Here is a 23,795-nt window from a genome sequence, read left to right on the forward strand (position 1 = left end):
ACCCCCCCCCCCAAAAAAAAACGCACAAACCAGATGTGTAAAATAAACAGACCTTACCTGCAAATTTTCACTGGACAGAATTGTCTTTGACGCAATATATTTTGGAATTTTCTGCAAAAGAAAATATTTTTTTATAACACTGGATTTTTAAATGACAATTACATCATATTTTCTATTTTGTTTTTGAATGTCATCAAATCAGATCTTGTGGCAGAACCTATTTTAATGTCCCTTTCAGCATGGGCAAGCTGCCATAATTTAGAGTATGTGCGCTGAATTTCTGATGTAATGTACAAAAATGTATTTAAAAAGAAAAAAAAGCACTGTTTTTAAAGTGTGTGCAATTTTCAACAAAATAATTATAAAACATTCTAGAAAATGCATGACTGAAACACAAGTAGATGAAAAATATTATGGGAAAAATCCATGATAGCTCTGACATGTAGGAATAATTTGTGTGTAAAATAGACCCTGGGATGGTTATTAAACTACCACTAGTTCTGTATTATCTCATAGAACTAAACCTTTTGGTTTAATAAAAGTTTTAAAAGTTTACTATCTCTGTATTCAATTATGCTATGACTCTGGGAAGGTTGTCATCTCCTATAGTGCAGTCTATGTTGGCTTTTAAGAAAAAATAAATAAATACAATTAAGATTGATATATTTGCATATAATTGGAGGTGACAAAATGCTACCCTTTTAGATACAAGATTATCAAAAGGTATAAATAAAATCATTACAAACACTTATAGGGAGACACATTTTTACTTTTTTCTCATTTCCTCTCAAATCAATTTACACAGAGAACTGTGAGGCAGTTCCTACAGTTGCAAGAAAACGTTTGTGAACCCTTTGGAATTATGTGGATTTCTGCACTGAATTCTCATAAATGTGGTCTATTCTTCATCTAAGTCACAATTTAAGACAGATACAATCTGACTAAACTGAGAACATACAAACACTTGTTTTTTTTAAATGAATGAATGAATTTTTTAAGTATTCATTCATAGTGCAGACTAAAATAAGTAAACCTTGAATTTAGTAACTTGTTGATTCTCCTTTAGCAGCAACAACCTCCACCAAATACCTCCTGCGACTGCTTATTAAAGACTTTCAGAACATTGAGGATGAATTTCTAACTATTCCTCCTTACAAGTCTGTTTAGGTTCATCAATATTTCTGGATTTTCTTTATTGCACATCTCTCTTAAGGTCATGACCATTTCAAAACACGAATCTTCTTCTTTTTCAGCCATTCTTTAGTTGATTTACTAGTGTGCTTTGGGTCATTGTCTTGTTGCATCACCCACCCTTTTTTTAAAGGGACAATAAAGTTATAATTAGGCATTCATGATTTAGACAGAGCATACAATTTTAAACAACCAATTTACTTCTATTATTTAATTAGCTTCTTTCTCTTGTTATCCTTTGCTGAAAGGTTTATCTAGGTAACTTCAAGAGCAGCAAAGAACCTAGGTTCTAGCTGCTGATTGGTGGCTGCATAAATATATTGAATGTCATTGGCTCACCCATGTGTTCAAATAGAAACCAGTAGTGCATTGCTGCTCCTTCAACAAATGATACAAACAGAATGAAGACAATTTGATTATAGAAGTAAATTGGAAAGTTATTTAAAAGTGTATGTTCTACATAAATCATGAAAGAAAAATGTTGGGTTTCGTGTCCCTTTAAGCTTGAGTTAAGATAAACAGGTAAGAGAACCTAAGGTTTAAGGGTTTAATATAGCACTCATTCCTACTAAAGTTAATTATAAAAAATTGAATTTTTATTTACTTAAAGTTAAAAAATAATAAAGGAGAGTCAACACCTTTATAGTACCCACTAACTCGCTGTACACCTTGTCCCCCTGTTTCCTGGCCGATAGCAGCTCCCTCGGCTTCAGGTGACAGGGACAAGGGACAGCAATTAAAACCAATATAAATGTGCACCGAGGTGCTTACAATTTCCACAAACGCGTTTCGGCTGTGTAAACCAGCCTTTGTCAATGTGTAAGAGCAAACCGAGGCCCGGGTGCCACCCTCTTATATAGTGCTAACACAAACTATCCCCACCAATCCGCTTCTGCCTTTGAAAACGCCCATCATCGCACCAATAAGCCGCTATACATTCAGGGCGTATCCTGATGCTCACATTTGATAGGGTTCCCTGAAGCGGCTTCGTCTCTACTGGTTTTCAATTGGTTGCGCGTAATGACAACTTACACTCACTAAATAAACAAACAAACTTCCTAAGAGTGAACATATTAAGTTATTTGTAATATCCATCATCTAGTAATAATTAATAGCTGATACCGTCATTACTATGTATGACTGTTTGAGTTGAGTCTTTAGCAAATGTTCTCTGTAATTCAGTGTTAGAATGTCCTGTCTGCACGGCTAATCGTAATATGATTAAACATACTTTATCGTTTTCCTATGCTCATGCATTCAACGACCACTATCTTTTCATCATTGACATATCATATTTCAGCAGAATCTTGTGTGATTATATTTTCTAACTATCTCGTGAGTGTGGCTATTCCCAGGGCGGATTGTCGTATCCTATAGTATTACAATATTCTTCAACTAAAGTGTTTAAGTGAGTGAATTTCAATTCCAACTGCCATTTCATCGTTTCTGCAGTGTTCGAGTTAGGCAATTCCTTATAGTAAATCATGTGACTTCTGACTTGGTATAGTTACTCAGATCACTATAAGTAAATAGTGGTCACATATCTAGAACTAAGAGATTCCTGTCTTGTTTACTCTCTGGTTTATCTATGTTAAGTCTGAGATTTACGTTCTCTAGCAGAGTCATGACCCATTAATATTATTATGGAATTTCTATGCGAAGTTGGTAATTTACTACATTTAACCCAGTTATGCATGACCATCACTCACAGACAGTATGTTAGCTAATATGTATGCGTTACATGTATCAAGATTTAAAAAATGTCACTGAAGTTTTGCTTCATATCTTTATGGTATCATTATTATTGAGGCTTCATTTCAATGGTGTAAATCAGATATGTTAATTAATAGACAAAATATTGCCTGACTAGAGTATGAAGTCAAATATGTTTCTATCATCTCTTATAAGTAAAGATGCATTACACTCATTTATAATTATAGCACGTTTTGTTAATGTGATAAGACTTATGTAAATGCTTATCTACCTAGATATATAATCCTCACATAGTAGTATTAGTATGAAAATACATATACAATATGTTTGGGATTTGCTGTATTTGCTTTTTATAATTTAAAAGCGGAGGATGTTTATGAGAGTAGTTATTAGATTGTAGTAGTTGTTGGAAGCTAAAAGGGAGGGGGGGGACAGATAAAGCACTATGGGCGGCACGTTAAGACAAAATAACTTATTACATGTATGCACAATGTACCATATGAATGTTGATTGTACATTCACAATATTAATCATCTTGTGTTCCATTTCGAGCACTTGAGATGTTTTAAATTATCATGGAATGTTATTTGAACTTTAAATCAACATTTTCATTTTACATTTATACAACATTGTAAAGTATTGTTCTAGATACAGATTCGGAAAACTAAGATTATCGTTACTCCTAATTTACAGGAAAACCCAATAATTATTTGCTTCGTTCATTCCGTGTGGCATTACTGTGTTTAATTTGAATATCCAGCTCGTTTCTTTTTGTAACAGAGTATTCTCAGTACTACCACCTCTAATGCCCGGTTTCACTTTTTCTATACCCCAACATTTGAAGGATGTAGTTTTGCCTGCATGGTTTAGCAGGAAATGTTTTGCTACACTTGTGATTTTTTTACCTTCTTTCATATCTTTTTTGGCATTACGTATGTTACTGAGGTGTTCAGTTATTCTGGTACCCAATTTACGAGTTGTCATGCCTGTGTATATTAGATTGCATGAACATGATAAACAGTATATGTCTCACTCTGACAGTTAATATGAGTTTTAATTTTCCATTTCTTTGAAAATCTGTCAGTTATAGAATCTTTTTTAGTCATAAATTGACAGGTTTTACAGTGGCCACACGGAGTAGAGCCTTGATATATTGGTTTTTTATTTCTGTTTCTGTCAAAGTGACTTTGTGTGAGATTATCTCTTAAATTTCTGGCACGTCTGAACGTAAAAGATGGTCTTTCCGGTATCAATCCTTTTAAACGTTCATCACTTTGGAGGATATGCCAGTGTTTTTTTACAATTGAGCTCACTTTTTCACTTTGATTATTATAGGTGGATATAAATCTAATGGTGTTCTCATCTGATCCACATTTTTTGTTTTTCGGTTTTAAAAGATCTGACCTATTTTTAGCTAGTGCTTTTTGATAAGCCTTGGCTAGTAATTTCTTAGAGTAGCCCCGTTGAAGTAGTCTTTCTCTTAATTCTGTTGCCGCTTGTTTGAAAGAGTTTAGGTCTGTGCAATTTCTCCTTATTCTAAGGTATTCACCATATGGTAAACTGGTGATTGTGGACGGATGATGGTTGCTATGTGCATGCAGAATATTGTTTGTGGCAGTAGCTTTTCTATATGTGTCCGTCACTAATTTGTTATCATTTTTAGAAATGGTTAGGTCCAAAAACTCAACTTTTTCATAACTGACATTATAAGTCAGGTATAATCCGAATGGATTGATGTTAAGCAATTTAATGAATTCATTTAGTGACTCCATTGGACCATCCCATATAAGGAGAATGTCATCTATATACCTGGACCAGTGGGAGATGTACTGTGTATACTGGTTCATATGTTCATTGAACACAATCATCTCTTCCCACCAGCCCAGGTATATGTTGGCATACGTTGGCGCACAAGATGTGCCCATTGCGGTGCCACAGACTTGTAAGAAAAATTTGTCATCAAACACGAAGTAATTGTGTGTGAGAACGAATTTCAATAGCTTGATAATAAACTCTTTAATGGCTAAATCCATATCAATATCTTTTTGTAAGAAATGAGCTATAGCTTTGATGCCCCATTCTGTTTTAATACTCGTATAGAGGGACTCTACATCACACGTTACTAAGATAGAGTGTTCAGTAACTTTGATGTTTTGCATATTATTTAGAATGTGCATCGTATCTCTAGTGTGCAATGGTAGAGCCTCAACAATGCTTCTTAACCTCGCATCAACATATCTGCTAGCTTTTTCTGTCAATGATCCTATCCCTGAGACAATTGGTCTCCCAGGTGGGCATAAGATATTTTTATGGATTTTCGGCAATAGATATAAGGTCGGTACTCTAGGGTTGGTAACCATCAAATAGTTGTGTTCTTTTTGGTCAATAATCTTATCATTAAGTGCTGTATCAATCAATTTTTGATATATTTCTTGAAAATTCTCTGTGGGATTGCCCAGAAGTCTTTTGTAATTAGTACTATTTGAGAGTTGTTTCATAGCTTCTACAGTATACATTGTGGTGGGCCAAATTACTATGTTTCCCCCCTTATCACTATTTTTGATCTGGACATCTGTCCATTGGGTCATTTCTTTTATTGCATCCATTTCAGGTTTGGTCATATTACTCATGGCACATGTATCTTCATTCATGGCTATTATATCCTGACATACTAGATTTAAAAATGTTACTGCTTGAGGTGAAATAGTGCTGGGGGGAACAAATTTGGACTTAGTTTTTATAATCTCTCTCCAATTGTCATTATTAGATAACAATTCACTAGTTACTAATTCATTATCTTCAAGTAATGATATTAGATCATTAAGGGCTGTTCTGTCAGTTGTGTCAGTTGTAGTTAAACTGTCAGAGTCATCAGAATTCGAGAAATATTTCTTTAGTAGCACTTTTCTAACAAACAAATGTGTGTCTTTAATTGCCTCAAATTTGTCAATACGATTGGAGGGTACAAAAGATAGGCCTTTCTTTAATGCACATATGTGTATGGGGGTTAGAAGTTTATCAGAAAGATTAATGATGTTAAGATTATTATTCTTATCATTATCTTCTATTTCTGTTTGTGTGGTTGGTTCTTGTGGTATTGTTGTTTTTGATTGAACCGAACTTGTCGTCTTGTTTGGGGTCCTACTTCGCCCTCTGCGGGTTTTCCGTCTAAAGGGATTCTATTTATATTAATATGTGGTTTCGATTTTTTAGATTTTTTGGTACTATTAGTAAGTATTGATCTGGGAGTTATTTCATTATCAGATGTTTCTGCATCTGCAGATTCGTACTCTATGTCAGTACCCTCTGAGTCAGAGATTTGAGTGGTACTTTTTTTCCAGGAATATACTTTTCCTTGTGAGTAATCATTTATTTATCAATCTTTCTTTCTTTTTTCTCAGATACAAATTTAGCAAATCTCTCCACATCAGTTTTAATTTTATTGTATGATTTCTGAAAATCATCCCTTGTTTCATATATTTTAAGACTGTCACTGAGTTTATTGATTTCTTGTGTGACTGAATTTAATTTCTCAGTCTCATGTTCTATGAGATAGCTTATCAATTTTAGTGAACAATCAGTTAGGGCTTGTTCCCATTTAGACTTAAGTTCAGGTTTTAAATTATAAAAAGAAGGAAACATTTTAAGGCGTAAACCCCTAGGTATGACGCTGTTCTTTTGATAAAAGTCATACATCCCCAGGTTCCATTGACCTTTAATTTGCTTTTTTCTTATTTTTTTAAGATCTTTTAGTGATTGTGACCACTCTCCCACCACTTCCCCTTCTGTAGTGCTTTTGTTTTGAAGGTCCGATGTAAGTTTGCAAATATCATCGGACCATCTTTGCATTTCTGCACTTAAATCAAATGAGGCCATTTAGATATCTGTGCTCAAGTATCTCAAGTTAAGAAAAGAAGTTGTTAGAGCAACTTCACTAAATATATATATAGAATATAGATTAGAGAACTGGCACTAGATATAGTGTGTAGAGGAATAAATGGATAATAAATCCGGTGCTACCCTTCAATATACATAAGTTAAGATAAACAGGTAAGAGAACCTAAGGTTTAAGGGTTTAATATAGCACTCATTCCTACTAAAGTTAATTATAAAAAATTGAATTTTTATTTACTTAAAGTTAAAAAATAATAAAGGAGAGTCAACACCTTTATAGTACCCACTAACTCGCTGTACGCCTTGTCCCCCTGTTTCCTGGCCGATAGCAGCTCCCTCGGCTTCAGGTGACAGGGACAAGGGACAGCAATTAAAACCAATATAAATGTGCACCGAGGTGCTTACAATTTCCACAAACGCGTTTCGGCTGTGTAAACCAGCCTTTGTCAATGTGTAAGAGCAAACCGAGGCCCGGGTGCCACCCTCTTATATAGTGCTAACACAAACTATCCCCACCAATCCGCTTCTGCCTTTGAAAATGCCCATCATCGCACCAATAAGCCGCTATACATTCAGGGCGTATCCTGATGCTCACATTTGATAGGGTTCCCTGAAGCGGCTTTGTCTCTACTGGTTTTCAATTGGTTGCGCGTAATGACAACTTACACTCACTAAATAAACAAACAAACTTCCTAAGAGTGAACATATTAAGTTATTTGTAATATCCATCATCTAGTAATAATTAATAGCTGCTACCGTCATTACTATGTATGACTGTTTGAGTTGAGTCTTTAGCAAATGTTCTCTGTAATTCAGTGTTAGAATGTCCTGTCTGCACGGCTAATCGTAATATGATTAAACATACTTTATCGTTTTCCTATGCTCATGCATTCAACGACCACTATCTTTTCATCATTGACATATCATATTTCAGCAGAATCTTGTGTGATTATATTTTCTAACTATCTCGTGAGTGTGGCTATTCCCAGGGCGGATTGTCGTATCCTATAGTATTACAATATTCTTCAACTAAAGTGTTTAAGTGAGTGAATTTCAATTCCAACTGCCATTTCATCGTTTCTGCAGTGTTCGAGTTAGGCAATTCCTTATAGTAAATCATGTGACTTCTGACTTGGTATAGTTACTCAGATCACTATAAGTAAATAGTGGTCACATATCTAGAACTAAGAGATTCCTGTCTTGTTTACTCTCTGGTTTATCTATGTTAAGTCTGAGATTTACGTTCTCTAGCAGAGTCATGACCCATTAATATTATTATGGAATTTCTATGCGAAGTTGGTAATTTACTACATTTAACCCAGTTATGCATGACCATCACTCACAGACAGTATGTTAGCTAATATGTATGCGTTACATGTATCAAGATTTAAAAAATGTCACTGAAGTTTTGCTTCATATCTTTATGGTATCATTATTATTGAGGCTTCATTTCAATGGTGTAAATCAGATATGTTAATTAATAGACAAAATATTGCCTGACTAGAGTATGAAGTCAAATATCTATTGCCGAAAATCCATAAAAATATCTTATGCCCACCTGGGAGACCAATTGTCTCAGGGATAGGATCATTGACAGAAAAAGCTAGCAGATATGTTGATGCGAGGTTAAGAAGCATTGTTGAGGCTCTACCATCGCACACTAGAGATACGATGCACATTCTAAATAAAATGCAAAACATCAAAGTTACTGAACACTCTATCTTAGTAACGTGTGATGTAGAGTCCCTCTATACGAGTATTAAAACAGAATGGGGCATCAAAGCTATAGCTCATTTCTTACAAAAAGATATTGATATGGATTTAGCCACTAAAGAGTTTATTATCAAGCTATTGAAATTCGTTCTCACACACAATTACTTCGTGTTTGATGACAAATTTTTCTTACAAGTCTGTGGCACCGCAATGGGCACATCTTGTGCGCCAACGTATGCCAACATATACCTGGGCTGGTGGGAAGAGATGATTGTGTTCAATGAACATATGAACCAGTATACACAGTACATCTCCCACTGGTCCAGGTATATAGATGACATTCTCCTTATATGGGATGGTCCAATGGAGTCACTAAATGAATTCATTAAATTGCTTAACATCAATCCATTCGGATTATACCTGACTTATAATGTCAGTTATGAAAAAGTTGAGTTTTTGGACCTAACCATTTCTAAAAATGATAACAAATTAGTGACGGACACATATAGAAAAGCTACTGCCACAAACAATATTCTGCATGCACATAGCAACCATCATCCGTCCACAATCACCAGTTTACCATATGGTGAATACCTTAGAATAAGGAGAAATTGCACAGACCTAAACTCTTTCAAACAAGCGGCAACAGAATTAAGAGAAAGACTACTTCAACGGGGCTACTCTAAGAAATTACTAGCCAAGGCTTATCAAAAAGCACTAGCTAAAAATAGGTCAGATCTTTTAAAACCGAAAAACAAAAAATGTGGATCAGATGAGAACACCATTAGATTTATATCCACCTATAATAATCAAAGTGAAAAAGTGAGCTCAATTGTAAAAAAACACTGGCATATCCTCCAAAGTGATGAACGTTTAAAAGGATTGATACCGGAAAGACCATCTTTTACGTTCAGACGTGCCAGAAATTTAAGAGATAATCTCACACAAAGTCACTTTGACAGAAACAGAAATAAAAAACCAATATATCAAGGCTCTACTCCGTGTGGCCATTGTAAAACCTGTCAATTTATGACTAAAAAAGATTCTATAACTGACAGATTTTCAAAGAAATGGAAAATTAAAACTCATATTAACTGTCAGAGTGAGAACGTCATATACTGTTTATCATGTTCATGCAATCTAATATACACAGGCATGACAACTCGTAAATTGGGTACCAGAATAACTGAACACCTCAGTAACATACGTAATGCCAAAAAAGATATGAAAGAAGGTAAAAAAATCACAAGTGTAGCAAAACATTTCCTGCTAAACCATGCAGGCAAAACTACATCCTTCAAATGTTGGGGTATAGAAAAAGTGAAACCGGGCATTAGAGGTGGTAGTACTGAGAATACTCTATTACAAAAAGAAACGAGCTGGATATTCAAATTAAACACAGTAATGCCACACGGAATGAACGAAGCAAATAATTATTGTGTTTTCCTGTAAATTAGGAGGAACGATAATCTTAGTTTTCCGAATCTGTATCTAGAACAATACTTTACAATGTTGTATAAATGTAAAATGAAAATGTTGATTTAAAGTTCAAATAACATTCCATGATAATTTAAAACATCTCAAGTGCTCGAAATGGAACACAAGATGATTATTATTGTGAATGTACAATCAACATTCATATGGTACATTGTGCATACATGTAATAAGTTATTTTGTCTTAACGTGCTGCCCAGAGTGCTTTATCTGTCCCCCCCCCTCCCTTTTAGCTGCCAACAACTACTACAATCTAATAACTACTCTCATAAACATCCTCCGCTTTTAAATTATAAAAAGCAAATACAGCAAATCCCAAACATATTGTATATGTATTTTCATACTAATACTACTATGTGAGGATTATATATCTAGGTAGATAAGCATTTACATAAGTCTTATCACATTAACAAAACGTGCTATAATTATAAATGAGTGTAATGCATCTTTACTTATAAGAGATGATAGAAACATATTTGACTTCATACTCTAGTCAGGCAATATTTTGTCTATTAATTAACATATCTGATTTACACCATTGAAATGAAGCCTCAATAATAATGATACCATAAAGATATGAAGCAAAACTTCAGTGACATTTTTTAAATCTTGATACATGTAACGCATACATATTAGCTAACATACTGTCTGTGAGTGATGGTCATGCATAACTGGGTTAAATGTAGTAAATTACCAACTTCGCATAGAAATTCCATAATAATATTAATGGGTCATGACTCTGCTAGAGAACGTAAATCTCAGACTTAACATAGATAAACCAGAGAGTAAACAAGACAGGAATCTCTTAGTTCTAGATATGTGACCACTATTTACTTATAGTGATCTGAGTAACTATACCAAGTCAGAAGTCACATGATTTACTATAAGGAATTGCCTAACTCGAACACTGCAGAAACGATGAAATGGCAGTTGGAATTGAAATTCACTCACTTAAACACTTTAGTTGAAGAATATTGTAACACTATAGGATACGACAATCCGCCCTGGGAATAGCCACACTCACGAGATAGTTAGAAAATATAATCACACAAGATTCTGCTGAAATATGATATGTCAATGATGAAAAGATAGTGGTCGTTGAATGCATGAGCATAGGAAAACGATAAAGTATGTTTAATCATATTACGATTAGCCGTGCAGACAGGACATTCTAACACTGAATTACAGAGAACATTTGCTAAAGACTCAACTCAAACAGTCATACATAGTAATGACGGTATCAGCTATTAATTATTACTAGATGATGGATATTACAAATAACTTAATATGTTCACTCTTAGGAAGTTTGTTTGTTTATTTAGTGAGTGTAAGTTGTCATTACGCGCAACCAATTGAAAACCAGTAGAGACGAAGCCGCTTCAGGGAACCCTATCAAATGTGAGCATCAGGATACGCCCTGAATGTATAGCGGCTTATTGGTGCGATGATGGGCGTTTTCAAAGGCAGAAGCGGATTGGTGGGGATAGTTTGTGTTAGCACTATATAAGAGGGTGGCACCCGGGCCTTGGTTTGCTCTTACACATTGACAAAGGCTGGTTTACACAGCCGAAACGCGTTTGTGGAAATTGTAAGCACCTCGGTGCACATTTATATTGGTTTTAATTGCTGTCCCTTGTCCCTGTCACCTGAAGCCGAGGGAGCTGCTATCGGCCAGGAAACAGGGGGACAAGGTGTACAGCGAGTTAGTGGGTACTATAAAGGTGTTGACTCTCCTTTATTATTTTTTAACTTTAAGTAAATAAAAATTCAATTTTTTATAATTAACTTTAGTAGGAATGAGTGCTATATTAAACCCTTAAACCTTAGGTTCTCTTACCTGTTTATCTTAACTTATGTATATTGAAGGGTAGCACCGGATTTATTATCCATTTATTCCTCTACACACTATATCTAGTGCCAGTTCTCTAATCTATATTCTATATATACCTTTAAGCTTGAGGTCATGGACTGCTGCCCTCACATTCTCCTGTTAAATGTCTTGATACATTTTTAAATTCATTGTTCCCTAAATAATTGGTATTAGGGTGCAGAGACAGTTTTTCCTCCACATATAGCATTGTGCATTTATGCCAAAAAGTTCAACATTTGTCTCATCTGTACAGAGCATATATTACCAGAAGCATTGTGAAACATTCAGGTGGTCTTGGGTAAACTAGAAACATGCTGAAATGTTTCAGTGTAGTGGTTTCCTTCATGGTGTCCTTCCATGAACACCATTCTTGTTCAGTGTTGTTCTGATAGTGGACACATGAGCAAAGACTTTTGCAGTTTGCAGAGTTTTCAAGAGGTCTTTTGCTGTTACCTTTGAGCTCATTCTCACCTCTTTTAGGATTGCCCATTGTGCTCTTCGAGTGATCTTTACAAGACACCCACTACTAGGTATAATAGCAACAGTCCTGAATTTTCTCCATTTGCAGAGAATCTGTCTTAAACTGGATTGATGAACAAGGTCTTAAGCAATGCTTCTGTAACCTTTCCTAACTTTGTTCAATGCCTATAATGCTTCTTCTAAAGTCCTGTGAAAGTTGTTGCGATCAAGGCATGGTTCACATAAGAAGAACATATTTGTCAGTAGCCCGGCTATGTGTGACCTTATTTAAAGGGCAGGGCAACTCACACTTCCAATCTGATCTCCTTATTGGAAACATCTGAATCCAAATAGCTTTTGGAGAGTCATTAACACAGAGGTTTACTTACTTTCCAGCCTGCACTGTGAATGATTACTTAATGTCTTCAATAAAAATTTGAAACGTATAACTGTTCGTTGTTATTAGTTTAGTCAGATTGGTAATATTGTGTGCCATATAAACAAAAGAAAAGAGATATATTTCAGTAAATTTAGTATACATCACAAAATTGAATAATATAGTGCATGGGACACTTGTTATTTTTATATTTGCATTCCTTTAACAAGCCTAGAAGATCCTAAAAGGTTTACTGTATTAATCATGTCATGTCCCTAGGTGCACAGGAGCCACACTGTACTCACAGACTACCAGACGTTATAGCGTGCAAGAACCAATGCTGTTCTGAAGATCAGGAATGGGAGCTCTCTAAAGGAGGAGAGGCTGCTGCAGTAAGAGCCAAAGGTCACGCTAATTAGTGTTGGATTAGAGCAAAGCCAGAGGCCATGCTAAGTAGTGTTGGATGTTTGTCTACCTTTTTTGGATACTATTAATAAAGCTAGTGCGCTAGTTTAGTGCTTTTTATACTTTCTCTGATAGGAAGTTAAAGATATCATCCTCCTTTTGATGCTTGGCTTTAGATAGCTTTCCTGGTTCTGACCCCCTGGCCTGTCTACGGTTTCTTCTTCTTCTATTGAGTTCCTGAAGTCCAACTTCTGCTCAACTGGTTCCAAAGATCAAACCAGGTAATTCCCTAATTACCTTATAAATTATCAGTCTAGAAGTACAATAGGTAGACATTTCTATACACAGAAAACCATGAGTAACTGCTTAGTAAATAGGTGCATAGATACCACAACAGATATTAGGTCTAAGAAATGGGACACAATATAATAGACATTGGTCTACATTCAATTAAAATCTAGCAACAACAAAAAAAACTTGCAAGATTGCAAGTCAAAAATTGTGCAGGTCATAAAGGTTTGTATCTGCCTCTGGTCACATTTATGGTTTCATGGTATTGGGTGCCTCACATAACTATAAATGTAAACGGCAGGTACTCTCTTTAACAAAAGAAAATATAACTGAATCGATGCTCAATTAATTTTGAACATGATCTATACAACCAGTACCTTCAACAAGCTCATGAGTATGTATCAATCTAAGCTATTGTGAGAGTCATTTGATCATTAACCCTTTAACTGCTAACTGATTCCCACCCCTGTGCTGAGCTGTTTTGCAGTTTTTAGATGCTGCTCATATATAAGCTCTACTATAGGTTATTTTTCAGGGAGAAATCCACATACAGGTATATATATATATATATATATATATATATATATATATATATATATATATATATATATATATATATATATATTTATTTTATGTTTTCAGAAGACCTAGCAGAATAAAATTATATCATTATTTTATGTATATATAATGATGTGTAAGAACCCTGCAAAAAAAGTAGGAAAAATGTATTTGTTTTTAAACTAAAATTTTAATAAACAAGCTTGTAAACAATAGTATGTGTGTGTGTTTTAAATAGTAAAAAGAAGGTCTTATCCTCTTATAAATAAGGGACTTTCTTTATAGTTATGTAACTTTGATCTGCACATAAGGGCTCCCATGAGTCTCTATGCAAATAAATGGACATTTATTGATGGCAGGTGATCAATATTACCACAGTGATCACCTGGCTATTAAAAATATACAGATGGGCTTAGGGCTGTTTAAAAAGTCTTTGTATTTCTTTTAAAACTTTACTTTAAACATAAACTTTACCCCCCAAAACCCACATTGTTTGAAAGGGCATGTGATTAGCTTTCAAACGCTGGGTATTAAAGTTTCTAGGCCTTAAGGGAGCTGATATTGAGGGGCTTGAATACTAATTCCTCTATCCAGCTCTCTTAAGACTTGCTGTCCTTCCCTGCACTTCTGGCTTTCCAGGGCTTGTGCATGGTGGAGCTCTGAAAGCACCGGCCTGGATAAAGACACTTGTCATTATCCGCACTTATGGGGTTAAACTGGCTTCAACACTCAACTTAGTTATTGAACTGTCTAAATACAAAATATTTTACTTTTTCTTTTTTGTTTGTATATTGTGACATTATTGTTAACCTCATGACTGTAGGGTGATTTGTTTGATAATTATATTTTACTTTGCATTAACTTCAAGCATTTTTTTAAATATGGGTTAGCAATGTGCAATATTTTTCCGTGTTTAGTGTCTCCTGTATGCATTTTGTAAATTAATGGATATGCTACTTCTAATATATTTACAAACAATATCTGAATAAACTGTATTGCTTGATGTTCAACTTTTTTATTTTGAAGGTTTGTAAACTTGAAATATCCAAAGATTTATTATATATACACACACACACATACAAATAGTAGGTAATTTATTCGTTTTTACCTCCAGTTTGCCATCAAGTTTAAAGCCTTTCTGTGATCTTCTGGGTATTCTTCTTCCACGAGTCAGTAGACAAAGTTCATGAAAGGCCTCCGTAAATAAATGCAGATCAGTAAGAACTTTAATCTTTAAGAGAATAATAAAGGAAAGGATGGGAGACATTACCAACAGACACGCTTCAATGATTTCAGCAAGTCAAAAGTCACATTCTATGTTACAAACCAAAAATTAAATTAAGTCCATTACAAGTGAAGTTTGGAAGGAATGAAGCTTTGAGGTCAGGAAAGCTTGTGACCTTTAATACAGAACCAATAATATAAGCATGATGATTTCTTGTAGCTAACTAAAACAATATTTCATATCAAGCTGCAGACAAAAAAATATACTATTCAGCTTGATACAGTAAACCACAAAAAAAAATTACCAATTCAGATGACTAAAATATGTTTTGTTGCTTTTGCGAATGGCAGATAAATGACAAACCTTAAGTGTCTAAACCAATAGCTGGATAGCAAGATAATGTCACTCAGGCTAGTGTGCCTGACACTATTGAATGCCTCTCTAGCACCTGTTTATCTCAAGGTCAATAAACTCAAATAAATATTTCAGATACCTTAAGGAGCCTTCCTTCGATGGATCTGACAGGGTCACGACAAATTATTGAAACAAAGTACTGGTACAATGTGAATAATGGCAAAACCTGTAAACAAAATATATTTTTTTAAGATGGATTATAATTAAATCTTTATTTATTCCTATAAAAAAATATATACATTTTGCAAAAAAAGAAAAAAAATATGAGAAAGTAATATGTAATGTTTCAAGAGCTGGAAAATATAGGTATAGATATATACAGATATATATAGGAATATATATTTAAAAATACTTAGAACATATTCTGTTATGTGCAGAACATTGGAATGTGAAATATTTACAGTAAATACACAGTATGACACTTTATATATATATATATATATGTGTGTGTGTGTGTGTGTGTGTACATATGTATTTAAATATTTATGTGTTTTCTTGTATATTTACGGTGCATATTTACAATTCTAATGTTATTCACGTACAGGATAATGTCCTTTTTATTGTAAATATATATAGCTATATATAACTATATATACCTATACCTGTATATCTATTCCTATAGATATATAGATATAGATATGAATTTTACATGAACATTATCAGATAAACATAGAAATATGTATTTAATAAGTATATTATTTTCTATGTGAAGAACATAGGAATGTAAAATATGCGTTTTTTTTTATTTAGATTTAAAACGTTCCGGTTAGTGCACATGAAAACTTAAGGCGCGTTATTGAAATATTACATATAAAATATTAAAATATATTACTAAAAATTATTAAACATACTTAAATATATATATATATATATATATATATATATATATATATATATACAATATTTTGCAGTATGTTTTAATGTTTTTTAAATAATTGTTATTAATATTTGTTAATATTTTATATGTAATATTTCAATAACTCGTCTTAAGATTACAAAGTTTTCATGTGTGCTAACCTGAACAGGTAAATCAATATTCCTATATATAAATGTATATATAAATATATAAATATATATATATATATATATATATATATACACACATACACATACACACAGTATATATATATATATATATATATATATATATATATATATATATATATGTATAGACATACATTTTACCAAAAAAAACACATCATATTTATATATATATATATATATATATATATATATATATATATATTTATGAATACATAGAACATATTCTTCTTTGTGAAGAACATTGGAATGAGAAATATTCGTAATTCATGTTGGGTTTAGAGCACTTGAATTAATGAGATTGGGTTAGCTGTAGGCATGTGCGCCTGATCCAGGTCTCAAGTAGCAGTTGTTTTCAAAGCAGTGGTGAGTAAGCTTTTGGTTTGGAGCAACACATCTCAATGTCCCCAACATTAAGGAAAGGCAACCATTCATCACAGAGATTTAGCACATTTTACCCTTTTATGCATGCTGAAGTGCTAAAGAGTTTCCCTGCTGTGTTGCCCATAACCATTATGGCCCATAACTGTGGGGTAGATAGGGCCTCAGGACCATCTTTAAGTATTCCCTAAAATAGAGGCGGTAACCCACTACTCAAGTTGACTGCTTGTGGCAATTGTTAAATGCTATTATGGCTGTGCATCAGTGACGTGCAGTCACAGGAGGCAGGTGAGGCAGTGCCTCCCCTGGCCAATCTATGTAATTACAGAATTTATTTAAAATAAAAAAATAAAAAAATTATTATTTTTTTTTTTTTTCATATTTTTTTTTTTTTATAAAATAAGGTGACCCCCCCTACCCCCCCACCCCTCCACCAAAATCATGATTCTGTTTGTGAACAGTACTGTGTGTATTGTGTAAATTTTATTAAAACCGACTGTACTACTTATTATTACATCAATACATTCATATTGCGCAAGACAAGGACAGCCGGCTGTCCTTGCATTGCGCAATATGAATGCATTGACTACTGTGGAAGTGTATGGGACGCTGAGAGACTGCCACCAGAGGAGAAAAGGTGCTAATGCAGTGCTCTCCAATGCGCCCCATACGCTTCCACAGGAGGCTAGCCTCCGTCCTGGCCGCCTCTCAGTCTCACTGTCTGACTCAGTCTCAGCCAATCAGATTCAGAATACAGAACTCGTCTGAATCTGACTGGGGCTGGCTGTCTCTGAGTGCCGGGCGGGAATGAAATAGATCCTTCCGCGTGCGGTCACGTGTCTCAGAGCAGCTCAACGCAGACCGTCAGACGTGGTACTGAACGACCGTTATTAACAGTCAGAGTCAGCATTGCAACTGGAGCGTAGAAGTCAACTTTATCTATATTTGGCGGCGGCGCATCTTTTTAGGTAGGTGTCAGTGGCGGAGTTGACTCACTGTTCAGTGTTCTGTTCGAGTTCGACTGTCTTCGATTTCTATAATAAAGGGACCGGGTGTAGGCAAGTAAACAATTAAAATATGAATTGTCTATTAGTTGTCAAAATGTTATTTAAAATGCTATGCTTATTTCTTCTTTTCTGCATGGTGTAGTGTACTACTGACTGACTAATCTTCCACACACTCAGTACTATAATTAGTGACAAGTTTCTGTGTGTCTCCCTGGCCACAAGTCTTATGTGCTGGTGGTGAATCCAACTCCTACACACATCCCTTTACTTTTCTTTGTGATACCTCATAAGTAAATGAATAGATATTTTATAAGCGTGAATTAAGGGGTTAATTTCAGATAAATCCAACTGAACACAGAAACAACGCATCTCATTTGTGACTTGGTTTTTTCCCCATCTGGTCCTCTGCTGCCGCTCATTGACTCAGCACGCTATACAGTTCCACTTCCCATTAGCTATTTTATTAGACATTGTTTTGTAAATAATTATATATATATATATATATTATATTGAATAAAAGAAACTATTTTGCTGACCCTGCATGTGAATTACAGAAAAAAAAACGATTTAGAATTTAATTTAATGTTTTGAAAATAAAATATGTCTGTATGATGTGCAATTCTAGGCTACCTGTTTTCTACATTATGTCATATACTGTCCACTTGGTAATAATCGCCCACTTTCGGTTTATTTTTTCCTTGTCTGCTCTCTTGATGCTTTTTATGCCAAAGTGAATAAAGTACAGTTAAAAAATCAACTTTACATAATTTATCAGAAGTAGCAGTTCTCTTGGTATCCTTTTGTTAAAGCATAGCTCTTTTTCTGTCAGCATAATGAAGTAGACTGACCCTCTTAAAACGACATAAACCCCTAAAGGAAGGTAAGCTCAGGAGTGTGCATGTGTCTTCGATGTGATATTGTGATTGATTTAGGTAGGTGTCAGTGGCGGTTGCGGGCCTCAGCCTTTTATAGTGACTGAGCCTGCTGGGGCCCTGGGCCAATCTTTTATTTTAGGCGGCAGTGCGGCACTAAGTTGAAGTTAGTTAGATAACGTGAGTTGAAGTTGAACTTACTTGATATACATTTATTACAACTAACTTGCAGCCTCGCTGCCAAAATAGTCAAGTCACTTCCCTTGACTATAGAGGCAGCGAGGCTGCAAGTTCGTTGTAATAAATGTATATCAAGTTGACAAGTTCAACTCAAGTTATCTAACTTCAACTTAGTGCCGCCTAAAAGAAAAGAAAAGATGGCCCAGGGCCCCAGCAGGCTCAGTCACACGACAAGGAAGTTGGTTTCTTATTCAAGCTGTTTCTTATTCGTGAAATTCTGTTTCTTATTCATGGAAGTTGGTTTCTTATTCAATTTTTTTTTAAATAAAAAAATAGGTTTTATTAAAATAATAATATGATTCATATAATGTAGTTACACAGAGGTGGAATCTCTTTATATAACAGATATACAAACTTGAAAAAAGGGCATACTTTGGCACCACTACAAATATTACTATTTTGAATAAATAACATATATTTTCAAAGGGTTAATAACCATTGGGCCACTGATTTCACTATGAATATATACAGGGTAGATCCCCCTCCATGCCATGCAATTGTTTCTAGCCTGGCCCAATGGTGTTTTGGGCACAGAAATTGATGCCAACCCTGGCATAGGTGACATAATTCTCAATTTTTAATAAGTAACAGATATTTTCAAAGGGTTAATAACCATTGGGCCACTGATTTCACTATGAATATCTACAGGGTAGATCCCCCTCCATGCCATGCTATTGTTTTTAGCCTAGCCCAATGTAAAATATCTGTTACTTATTCAAAAATGAGAATTATGTCACCTATGCCAGGGTTGGCATCAATTTCTGTGCCAAAACACCATTGTGCCAGGCTAAAAACAATTGCATGGCATGGAAGAGGATCTGCCCTGTATATATTCAAAGTGAAATCAGTGGCCCAATGGTTATTAACCCTTTGAAAATATCTGTTACTTATTCAAAATTGAGAATTATGTCACCTATGCCAGGGTTGGCATCAATTTCTGTGCCCAAAACACCATTGGGCCAGGCTAAAAACAATTGCATGTCATGGAGGGAGATCTAACCTGTATATATTCATAGTGAAATCAGTGGCCCAATGGTTATTAACCCTTTGAAAATATATGTTACTTATTCAAAAATGAGACTTAGAGCACCTATGCCAGGGTTGGCATCAATTTCTGTGCCAAAAACACCATTGGGCCAGGCTAAAAACAATTGCATGACATGGAGGGGGAATGGGATCTACCCTGTATAAATTCATAGTGAAATCAGTGGCCGAATGGTTATTAACCCTTTGAAAATATATGTTATTTATTTTAAAATAGTAATATTTGTAGTGGTGCCAACGTATGCCCTTTTTTCAAGTTTGTATATCTAATTGTTATATTATAAAGAGATTCCACCTCTGTGTAACTACATTATATGAATCATATTATTATTTTAATAAAACCTATTTTTTTATTTTAAAGTAAATTTAAAGCAGTCTGACAAAAAAATTGAATAAGAAACCAACTTCCATGAATAAGAAACAGAATTTCCCGAATAAGAAACAGCTTGAATAAGAAACCAACTTCCTTGTCGTCTCAGTCACTATAAAAGCTGTAGCCTGTTTTTGGTTATTTACTAGTAATAATTATTATTAAATCAAGTCACCCATTTTATGTAACCTCTCACCTATTGAGTCAGCTCAAGAGGGATCTTGGGGCTGCTAAGAACCCCAATAATTACTGAAATACCCCCAATTATCAATGGTGTCCAACTGTCCATATCCAAAAATTTTCAGGTCAATTTTTTGTTCTACCTAGGGAAGGCAAGATGTAAATGAGGAGAGGTGTATTTAAATAATAGGCAAAGGATCTTTTGATATCCTTTGTTGAAAAGCATATCTAAATATGCTTAGAAGCTATTGAGCATATTTAGATATGAATTTCAACAAAGGATATCTGGTTTTCTTCATTCTTTTGATATCCTTTGTTGAAAAGCATATCTAAGTATGCTCAGTAGCTACTGAGCATATTTAGATATGATTTTCAACAAAGGATATCTGGTTTTCTTCATTCTTTTATATCCTTTGAAAAGCATATCTAAATATGCTCTGTAGCTACTGAGCATATTTAGATATGAATTTCAACAAAGGATATCAAAAGAATGAAGGAAATCAGATATCCTTTGTTGAAAAGCATATCTAAATATGCTCAGTAGCTATTGAGCATATTTAGATATGATTTTCAACAAAGGATATCTGGTTCTCTTCATTCTTTTATATCCTTTGAAAAGCATATCTAAATATGCTCTCTAGCTACTGAGCATATTTAGATATGAATTTCAACAAAGGATATATGATTTTCTTCATTCTTTTGATATCCTTTGTTGAAAAGCATATCTAAATATGCTCAGTAGCTATTGAGCATATTTAGATATGAATTTCAACAAAGGATATCTGATTTCCTTCATTCTTTTGATATCCTTTGTTGAAAATCATATCTAAATATGCTCATTAGCTACTGAGCATATTTAGATATGCTTTTCAACAAAGGATATCAAAAGAATGAAGGAAATCAGATATCCTTTGTTGAAATTCATATCTAAATATGCTCAATAGCTTCTAAGCATATTTAGATATGCTTTTCAACAAAGGATATCAAAATAATGAAGAAAAAAAGATATCCTTTGTTGAAAATCATATCTAAATATGCTCAGTAGATACTGAATGGTCGCTGCATATAGATATTGGCTCGCCCATGTGCAATTGCTATTTCTTCAACAAAGGATATCTAAAGAATGAAGGCGTATCCGATTCCTAGACACTGCCTCACCAGCCTCTGAAGTCACCGCACATCACTGCTGTGCATAAGACAAAGCTGACAGGCATTAGGTATTACTTCAACCCCCTCCCCCAACTACAGTAATCTTAAATTCCATAATGTTTTACATAGAAAGACAAAAGGCGCACAGGCCTGTTGTGTCTCACACACTTTGGTTTACAATATATCTGTTGGATTGGAATATCTTGCAACACTATCTCAATTTTCTGATTTCAATTTAGGGCAGCTGTAAAATGTAAAAATAGCAAACATTCTGCAGTTTAAATGAGCTAACGCTGCTTAGCAACTTGCATCTAACTACTATTGCACTCTTTTTTTCCTGTTATTTCACTAATCAAAAGGCAAAAATGTCTCCCGTGTATTGTATTGAGCGTGTGACATCAGAAGACGGAAAAAAAACTGCTGTTTGGAGGGTCGTTATCATAAAAAAAGTAATTTGAAAAATCCAGAGAAAAGTGCTTTAAACTGCAGAAACATCAAATCTATGCTCATAATGATAAAACATCATTATCAGCTCATGAATTATAGTTTATTTTTATAGAAATTATGTTTTTAGAAATATTCCAGTATGAATTGTGGCACAAATTGCAAACTGAAAGCTCGATTCTCAGTTTGATATTCAACTCAAATTCCTATGTCTATAACCCAATTCAACATGATAATGCCCCATGGCAAGCAAAACAGTTCACATCTATAAGAAATTCAGATACATTTAAACCTGTATCTCACCATGATATTTTGAGTTGCAGAATGCAACTCTGAAATTAGAAAACATAAGCTGCCCACAACTGTGTTCAAATCAGCTCTGTATTGATCAGAGAACAGATCAATTCCCGGAACCAGTTCGGACACTTCACAATCTTCTCCAATGTCATATAATGCAAACTGGAGGTCCTCTTTTGGGTGTGGCAGAGATGCACGAAACAGAGCCTAAAAATAAAATCAGTGACTCATTATTCTGACATTAATGTTATCATAATCTAAAAATAGAAAACACATAAACAGATCATGTAGCAGTGAAATATGAAATGTATTTATTTAGTATGGCTTCTATTCTGAAATAAAATGTATTTATTTAGTATGGCTTCTATTCTGAAATAAAATGTATTTATTTAGTATGGCTTCTACTCTGAAATAAAATGTATTTATTTAGTATGGCTTCTACTCTGAAATAAAATGTATTTATTTAGTATGGCTTCTATTCTGAAATAAAATGTATTTATTTAGTATGGCTTCTATTCTGAAATAAAATGTATTTATTTAGTATGGCTTCTATTCTGAAATAAAATGTATTTATTTAGTATGGCTTCTACTCTGAAATAAAATGTATTTATTTAGTATGGCTTCTATTCTGAAATTAAATGTATTTATTTAGTATGGCTTCTATTCTGAAATAAAATGTATTTATTTAGTATGGCTTCTATTCTGAAATTAAATGTATTTATTTAGTATGGCTTCTATTCTGAATACTAGTTCCTAGTGACATAAGGTAATTAAACAATGTATTTGCATAAAAACAAATGACTAATAAATTTGATGTTCTTACCTTAAAAAGTATTGCAGAAAGAATGCAGCATTCTGTTTTCTTATTTATATTGGATGTAAAAATGTATCTACATAAAAGTAGGAAAAATATTTTACATTATTTTGGGTCAAAATTCATTAACATTAAATTTCATAGTTATGTCTATTTCCACTCCCCCTGTATCATGTGACAGCCATCAGCCAATCACAAATGCATATACGTATATTCTGTGAATTCTTGCACATGCTCAGTAGGAGCTGGTGATTTAAAGTGTATATATAAAAAGACTGCGCATGTCATTTTAAACAACTTTCCAATTTACTTTTATCACCAATTCTGCTTTGTTCTCTTGGTATTCTTAGTTG

At 34.1% G+C, this 23,795-nt stretch overlaps 1 protein-coding gene across 1 annotated transcript in view; it reads right to left on the reverse strand.

Annotated features, from left to right (window-relative positions):
- Window positions 1-23,795, reverse strand: part of CFAP54 (cilia and flagella associated protein 54) — a 901,430-nt gene that overhangs the window by 258,258 nt on the left and 619,377 nt on the right. The window contains exons 48-52 of the mRNA XM_053719246.1: window positions 23,452-23,518; window positions 22,635-22,835; window positions 15,683-15,769; window positions 15,073-15,195; window positions 58-111 (exon numbers count right to left, since the gene is read on the reverse strand). Of these exons, the coding sequence (XP_053575221.1) occupies window positions 58-111; window positions 15,073-15,195; window positions 15,683-15,769; window positions 22,635-22,835; window positions 23,452-23,518 (532 nt within the window). The remainder of the gene's footprint in view (window positions 1-57; window positions 112-15,072; window positions 15,196-15,682; window positions 15,770-22,634; window positions 22,836-23,451; window positions 23,519-23,795) is intronic.

The sequence above is a fragment of the Bombina bombina genome, chromosome 6, assembly GCF_027579735.1.
Source record: "Bombina bombina isolate aBomBom1 chromosome 6, aBomBom1.pri, whole genome shotgun sequence".
NCBI lineage: Eukaryota > Metazoa > Chordata > Amphibia > Anura > Bombinatoridae > Bombina > Bombina bombina.